Genomic DNA, 7,771 nt, shown 5'->3' with positions numbered 1-7,771 from the left:
TGTACAAGACAGATCTTATTCCAGAATTTGCAGCTTTACAGTGAATCCCGTCCTTGGTAAAGCTGTCTTCCATCAAGCAGGGTTCACCCCAAAGACGTGCCCACTGACTGCTTCAAGGTCGCCCCCACCACCCTCGGAACAGAGCACAACATCTCAAACTGGCTCCTGTGTCACCCGCACTTTCACCTTCTGCCCACCAGACTTTCAAGAAACAAGTGAGGAAAAAAGGTCAGTTCCCCAAGGGTAACAGAGCCCAAGAAAAACACATCAAGTTACTATCAGGCCATTTAGTTTATTATTTCACATGAAAGTCAGCAATCAAGGCCACAGTCCTGTTAAACACTTCCTCCCCACCCGCCACAAACCACCCCTACCCTGTTATAAGAACAGAACAGCACACAACAGAATACCATAGTTCAGGCTGAGCCAGGGAACACAAAGCTGCTCCAACAAAAACAAGACGGAAACATAAGACACAACATCTTTGAACATATACAAAAATTGCCATGGCCCATAGGGCAAGCGGTCACAGCGGGTCAAAAGGGAGACCTCAGACCCAAGGCTTTTGGAGGTTTTCAACAGCTGTTGCTCTGGCTACATCTTCTGGGCTCTGCTGCAGGAACAGGAAGGGGAGAGTGCTGAGGGGCCAGGGAAGACCCCTTGTCCCACTTTGAAGTTCAGGTCACTGGCTGGATATACTTTGGGTTGGTGGAGATATCTCAGGCTCCTTTTATCCAGAAGAGAGGGATACAGGGAGACAGCAGGAGCCCTGACAGCTGCCCCCTACCCCAAGCTCAAGGGAAGGAAGCCAGCCAAGAGGCTGCCCCTCTCCACGAACAGTTTTCATGGCCCCCAGGAGCCAGCACACTTGAATTCACATGGCGTAAAGCCCCACAGCGACCGTGGCCACCAGAAAGCTGAGTGTGAGGACCCATCGCAGGAGAGGTGCCTGGGAGAGGACGCTGGGCTGGGGCTTCCCCCTGGACGCCTTGGTGGGAGCCAAGTCTGAAAGAGAAGGAAGATGATGTTAAGTCCAGGAGGATGGAGGCAGGGCCATTTGACGTCATGGAAAAACAAATCAAAACCACCTCAGCAGCGTCTAGTAAAGTCCCTGCTAGATGCAAACCAGTAGCCCTCTAGCCACTACTTGGATACCTCCTAAGACAGGGAGCTTACTTCTCCAAGCTGTCCACTCTTCCATTTTCGGCCAGATTGTGAGAAGTACTCTCCAGGGATACCCAGGGGACCATAGTTTGAGAATTAATGTATTAGGGCTGAGTCCCCTCCCCCCCACCTTGTAATCTCATCAGGAATGGCCACATTCCAGTGTTCCCTGCAAAACCCCACCAACGGAGGGGTCCATGTAGTCCTGGCATGCATGAGCTATGGTGGCACCAGGAGCAGAGGCCTGAGATGACCTGCCAAGCAGGTGGCAGAGCTTCACCCCTCCCCTCTCTTGACTCCCAAAGCCACACTCTCGCCCACAGGGAGGGAGGGAGGGGACTCTGGTGCTCTGGAAGTTTCCCATGTTTTCTCAGCACTGCCACCCCCTAGAGAGCTCTCTGAGCAGCCTGAGGGAGGGACTAACCCAAGATAGGACCCTGCGTCCACAGCGGGGGGGATAGCTAGAAGCTGCCCTGGGCCCCTAGCCCCAAGTCAGGGGGTCTCTGCTCGGGAACCATTAATAGACCCCCAAAGGACCTAAATTGTGTGTGTGGCGGTTGGGGGAGGACTTGTCATGACTTCAGAGTATCCTTTGAGTACTCGAAAGTGAGCTAAAACCTGCCCAACTCCCCTGATTCTAGAACTGGGGAGACTGAGGCGCAGAGGGGCATCCTGGTGAAGGCTGGCTCCACCCCTGACTTCCCATTTAAAGCATGGAGAAGACAGAAGAGTCAGAGACACCAGAGCCAGACGACTGGGCCATATGCCTTCCACACACGCCCCCGGGGAGGCCCTCACCTTGCGCCTTGCTGCCGGCTCGCCTGTGAAGCTCTGGTGCCTGCAAGGGATCATGGTCCTTGGCCTTCTGGGTCAGCAGGCCCTGCAACTCCTCAAACAGCTGCAAGAGAACAAAGTGCACGTCTCCATGAAAGGTGGGGCCAGGCCTGCTGATGGGAGGTCTGAGGTTTGGTTGTGAAATAGCAAGACAGAACAGAATCACAGCAAAAATACTGAACATCCGGGTTAAGAGATAAGATGTCACAAGTTCATTAACTCGCCTGCCTGCTCTTCCCCAAATGCTCCTCAATAACAGCCATTCTGAATGGCCACTCATGCCCATATGCTGGGTCCCTTTGAAAAGTACCATGTCTTGAGTGGTCCCCAAGCAGGCACTCAATGCTCTGTGGTACTCATTAGCTAGGGTTACAGACCAGGTCATTGCCACTCCAGAGATTCAGTGCCTGGGTGGTGGCTAACCCAGAGGTCAAGCGGCAAGGGCCAGCCCTCCCATGGGGCTCTGGCTCCAAAACACCTGTTCTTTCTACACCACCTTTCTGAAAGATACAGCTTTTCTCAGAAGACTGACCAGGTGTGCTGGGTATTTTTTAGCCGTATGCAAAAGATGCACATTGCTCAATAGCGAGTGCTATGAGCAATCTCCTCTGGGGTCTCAGGCTGGGAATAAGGAGCCAAGAGAGCATAAACTAAGAGCCCAGTTCCCACAGGGCCTTCAGATAGGAGGAGAGCGACAGAATTCTACAACATCAGCGTTCAAGGCAAAACCTATCTTCCCCTGGATTTGAGACACTTGTAGAAAGACAGATCATGCCTCCTGATTGGGCTGAGAGGCCCAAATGGCAGAGGCCAGGTCTGCGGCATCCGTGAACCCTGCAGTGCCAACCTGGCTACATATGAACACACAGCCAACTTGTATGTTGTCACAGGGAGTTATCACAGAGTGCCACAACGGTGACGCCACATCGTACAATAACCGTAGCTAATGTTCAAGGGCTGACCCTGTGACATGCCCTGCTTTGGGGACTTGATTGATTTAAGCAGTCACAACAACTCCGTGAGCTAAGTGCTATTATATCCCCATTTTACAGATGGGGAAATTGAAGTACAAAGTGATTAAGAAAGGGATTTGCCTAAAATCACCCCGCCAGGTAAGTGACAGAACTGGAACCCTAGACTCCAAGCCTCTGCCCTTAAATACGACCCTTGACCCCCCTGCCCCCCACCCTGGAAGAGCAGCTGGAGGCAGGGGTGGCCTTGCAGCACAGCCCATACCCTCACCTGGATGTTGAGCAGGAAGGCAGTCTTGGCCTCATCCAGGACCCTCTGCCGGACCTCGGGGGTCATCTCCAGAGTGTTCATGCGGGAGCGGTACAGCTGCTTGAACTTGGTGGCACTGGCGATATTGGGGAAAGTGAAGAAGGCCAGGCCCTCCCCGGAGCTGGGCAGATTCAGGGCCTTCTGAGCAATCTTCTTGAGAACTTGGCCCCCAGACAGGTCTCCCAGGTAGCGGGTGTAGGCATGGGCCACCAGCAGTTCGGGCTCGGTGCGCCCCACCTCCTGGAGTCGCTGAACATAGCGCTTGGTGGCCTGCGTGTAGGGGATGGCCTCCTGCCAGCGGGGCCCGTACCAGAAGGCCATGTCCTGCTCCAGGGAGGCCCGGCGGTGCAGCTCCTCTGGGAAGTAGAGGGGAGTGTAGACGGGGTTCTCCTTGTTGCGTTCGATCTCCTCCTCCAGGGCCACATAGATGTGGTACAAAGACGCCATCACCAGCTGAAACCAGAGCAAGCAGGTCATTATCAGAGCATCCAGCCCCTTGGCACTATCGCCTTCACAGTCATCCTTGTCACCTCCTCAGGCTGGGCTCCCACCTCCTGCCAGCCCCTCTAACCCTCCGCATGTGGCAGCCAGAGAAAGTGTCACAGGAGAAAATTTTCATTGTGCACTGTCTGAGCCTAAAAACCTTTTTATCACACTGGAAAAAATACAAATCCTCATTTCATCCTTGGAAAAATCTAACAAAGGAATGGCTATGCCCATTTTACAGGAAAGACACTAAGGCTCAGAGAGGGTATGAGACACCGAAGTCACAAAGCTAGTAAGGAACAGAAATGGAGCCAAGCACAGGCATGGCTTTCTGGAGGAAGTAACTGAATGAACGTGCTTACAGGAAGACGCCAGGCACCTCTCCCTGGCTTTTGACCTCTGGGGATCCATCTGCAGGGCACAGCTCTCCCCAGAAGACCCCTCTGAACCCCATCACCTCTGAAAGCTGGGCTGGGGGACTTGAGCCCTTGGCTCAGGTAACTCCCATTACACATTAATTTGAGTTTGAAAGAGGACAAAGTTTAGATGTTCCGGCTGAGGTTTTCAGGTGATTTCTGAGCCTTTAATCATTCGTGGGAGCACTGTCTCTCACCAGTGCAGAAACCCAGGCAGCCTGGTACAGAGCAGCCTGGGTTTTCAACTGTGACCGACCTGGCCCTAGCTCCGCTCGGCCAGTCCTCAGCTGGGTGACGGTGGATAAAACCACTCTCCCTCTCTAGGCAATCTGGGGCCTGAGTGACTCTGCACAAGACAAGCCTTGGTCCCCTTCCTTGCAAAGAAGGGTAATCTGACCACAGACTGATGGGGCAGGTGTGCGGCTCAGGGAGGATGGCAGAGGTAAAGCGCTAGGCGCGACTTGGTAGCCAGCACTGAAGCTGGACCGTGGTGATAAAAAACGCTACCTCCATCAGCACAATCCGAGTGAGCACTGGGTCCTCTCCTGGATCTTTGTGCTGACTCTGAACTCAGGGGCCAAGAAGGAAGCTCCAAAGCGTACAGTGGCTGGGTATGGGGTATTCCAGCGGCCACCTCCCCACTCCCATTACAGCAACTGTACATCAGCTTTTTCAGGGGAGTGGGGGCAGAACAAAGGAGTAAGGGCTAAACTCACATCCACAGGACACAGCCCAGGGCTGTGAGCCCCTTAGGGCTGCATGTTAAATCGCCCTTCACTGAAGCACCTCTCCTGCTGGAAGTAGGGGGCATCTCCCAATAGCCAAAGACAGGGTGTCCGGAGTGGTGAGCCACAGCTCCCCACCCCTACTGTTCAACCCCAACAAGCCTCTCCTCACACCCAGCACCTGCCGGGTTCTCTTGTCACATGCTTTCCTTCTACGTGCATGAATTTCACAACTGTGCTGAGTAATAGCAAAAATTCACGCCTCAAATACAATGGGCACTTGAGGAAATCATGCTAGGTATTCCCCTTGGTCCAGTGGTTAGGACTCCGTGCTTCCACTGCTGGAAGCATGGGTTCACTCCTTGGTTGGAAAACGAAGAGCCCACATGCTGTGCAGTGTGGTCCAAAAAAAAGAAAACCCTGCTGTTGAAAAGTCTCATTTCACAGGTGAGGAAAAGGTACCTTGGGGAGATTAGATGGTGCCCATAGTCTTACTATTAGGGGATGGAAGAACTCAAGCTCGAACCCATACTCCCCCTCTTACCTTCAGAGGCAAATAAGATAACCAGCCTTGGCTCGATTTTGGCCTCTCCCATTTTCTTACAGGCTGTGTGACCTTCTGTTAGTTACTTAACCTCTCTGAGCCTTCCCTTCCTCATCTTCCTTATCAAAGCTGAAGCACTAATTAAAATTAAGTGAGTAAAATGCCAAGCAGGCACTAGGTGGTCACTTAAAGAGTACCACTGCCCCAGCCCCTCCACAATACCACATTGCAGGCTGTGAAATCTGCTGTGTGACCCTGGGTAAGTCATTTCCACTCTCTGAGCCTCAATGTCATGACCTGTAAAATGACTCCCTTGAACATGCTCATCGGGTCCCTCTGCAACCCAAGCAGCCATCCCCACTAACACCACTGCTCTGTGCTTTGGGTGCACTCCCACCCAAAGTACCCCTGCCAAGGCTGGTACCTCCAGTCCACATACCTTAAAACCTTCTTGGGTCAGCTCACCCTTCTGAAAGTTCTTCATGAACTCTGCATTCTCCGCCTGGGTGTGCACCTCCTTGGTGGCCTCCTTCAGGGCCTCTGACAAATCCTGGGGCATGCTGCAGAGAGAAGGTACAGAGGTGAACAAGGGAGTCGAGGACAGGGCTCAGGGCACAGTCTCTTCCAGCGTGAGCTTCTGAGGGGTACCCCTGCCTGTGTGCAGGACTTAAAAAAGAGATTTCCGCTTTTATCAGGCTTCTCTGCGGAAACCCAGGTTCCCATCTAATACCCAGCCACTTTCCCAACTACCTTTAAGATGCAACCCCAGCCACACTTTTCAGTTATTAAAACACTGTAATACGGGTCCCACAAACCAACAGGAAAGGTCTGGCCAATTATTCTCAATAGAGAAGAGAAGGGAGCAGCATCAGTGGGCAAGGTGAACACTCAATTCACCTGCAACTGCTTCCACTGGCTTTTAGACCCAAGATTTAACTCATTAACTTTGTTGAGGTTTCAGATACAGATCTCATGATCCCTTGTAATATTCTGCTCACAGCAAAGTATTGAAAAAGCTCAAGTAAAACTCAGCTTTACTCAAAGAAACAGTCCCTTTTGGGGAGTATTTCTGCCTCTGCATCCACCTCCCACACGAGTGTCATTTCTCCTTTCTGGCCAGCACTCCTTCAGAAACATCACCGCCTGTTCTGTACATGCTGGTCAAATTCTTGGGAGATGGGAGGCGCCAGACTCAGAGGTGGACAAACCCAGGGCCAAATTCCAGCTAGTCAGGAGACCTTGGCTTGCTTGCTATGCCTCCTCTACTATGCCACTCTCATACTGCAAACGCGGGCTCAGTAGCCGGGGTGATGTGCTCCTTAATTCGACAGCTAGCCAGAGGTGGTGGATGCGGCCAAGAGGAGTCCCCAGTAAGAAAGCCAGGCTTTGTCACCCAGGCTCAAACAGTCGCGAGGATCCCGGATTAAGCAGACCGCTACCTCCAAGCACTCGCACAAAACCAAAACCAAAGTCGGTCCCACGACAACACTCCCATCAGGTCATCCACAGGGAGCCAGGCATGTCAATCACCTTTCATCTCTCCAGCTGCCCCACCGGGCGGGACTGGCACCCAGCTCCTCCTAACACCAAAGCCCCAAGTGACCGTCGCCCGTTCAGCGAGGTCGCTTCCTGCTTCCCGGCTCGGTCTCGGGAGCTCTGCGGGAAGAGGGAGCTGCCCTGCCCGGGAGAGGCCGGTCCCCTGCCCCGCACTTGCCTGCTGTCGGGCTGCGGGCGCTCCATCCTGCGGCTGTGTAGGTGTGGGGTCGATGCTGGCTCCGAGAACTCCGGCTCCGAGAACTCCGGCTCCGACGGCCCAGAAGTGGATCGAGGAGGTGGGAGGGCTACGGTGCCGAATCCCAGCTTCGCCGTCTATTTATCCCCGGGGCGAGTCACGTGGCCGCCGCCCGCTGGCCTTTCCCCACTTTGGGGCCCGAAGTTGCAACACCCGCGGGAGCCGGCGCCCCGCCCGCCCCTGGCCTGCGGGGGCGGAGGAGGAGCGGTCATATGACCCGTGGAAAACAATCTATTTAAAACAAGACGTAAAAAAAAAAAACTTCTGGAAATCTGTGCAGCAGTGTGATTTTGCCCCTTTCAGAGCCTCCAGCCCAGAAATGGTACTTGAATACCCCAGGAATCTGAATGGTTCCAGAGAGCTGGGAGGCAGGGATTCTTAGAGCAGGAGGCTGCAGGGCAATGTCAAGGACTCACCGTCCCCAGACCCTGTCTGCAGTCCCCCGCACCAGCCTGCTCCCTAAGTATCACCTCCTTCTGGGACCCTCAGCTGGCAGCCTGAGGGTCTTCCTCATGTTCCTTTTGGCCAT

The 7,771-nt window shown here is 53.7% G+C and overlaps 1 protein-coding gene across 1 annotated transcript; it reads right to left on the bottom strand.

Moving 5' to 3' along the window:
* Positions 1-272: 272 nt before the first annotated feature.
* HMOX1 (heme oxygenase (decycling) 1) lies at positions 273-7,321 on the bottom strand. The gene is made up of 5 exons (XM_010859613.1): positions 7,165-7,321; positions 5,890-6,010; positions 3,241-3,732; positions 1,963-2,062; positions 273-1,005 (listed from the first exon to the last, which is right to left on the bottom strand). Exons 1-5 carry the CDS (start codon positions 7,188-7,190, stop codon positions 875-877), a joined length of 870 nt encoding a protein of 289 aa, XP_010857915.1. The 5' UTR covers positions 7,191-7,321; the 3' UTR covers positions 273-874.
* Positions 7,322-7,771: the final 450 nt, after the last annotated feature.

The sequence above is a fragment of the Bison bison genome, unplaced genomic scaffold (assembly GCF_000754665.1).
Source record: "Bison bison bison isolate TAMUID 2011002044 unplaced genomic scaffold, Bison_UMD1.0 scf7180017864457, whole genome shotgun sequence".
Lineage (NCBI taxonomy): Eukaryota > Metazoa > Chordata > Mammalia > Artiodactyla > Bovidae > Bison > Bison bison.
This window is presented reverse-complemented; position numbering and strand designations above follow the sequence as displayed.

What these genes read in the sequence shown, in the direction of transcription:
- HMOX1 (XM_010859613.1), bottom strand. Translation starts at nt 7,190, where the DNA reads ATGGAGCGCCCGCAGCCCGACAGCAG. An exon ending in CGCCCGCAGCCCGACAGCAG is followed by an intron (nt 6,011 to 7,164) that starts GCAAGTGCGGGG and finishes TTCTCTCTGCAG; the next exon opens with CATGCCCCAGGATTTGTCAG. An exon ending in AGCCGGCAGCAAGGCGCAAG is followed by an intron (nt 1,006 to 1,962) that starts GTGAGGGCCTCC and finishes CTTCTCTTTCAG; the next exon opens with ACTTGGCTCCCACCAAGGCG.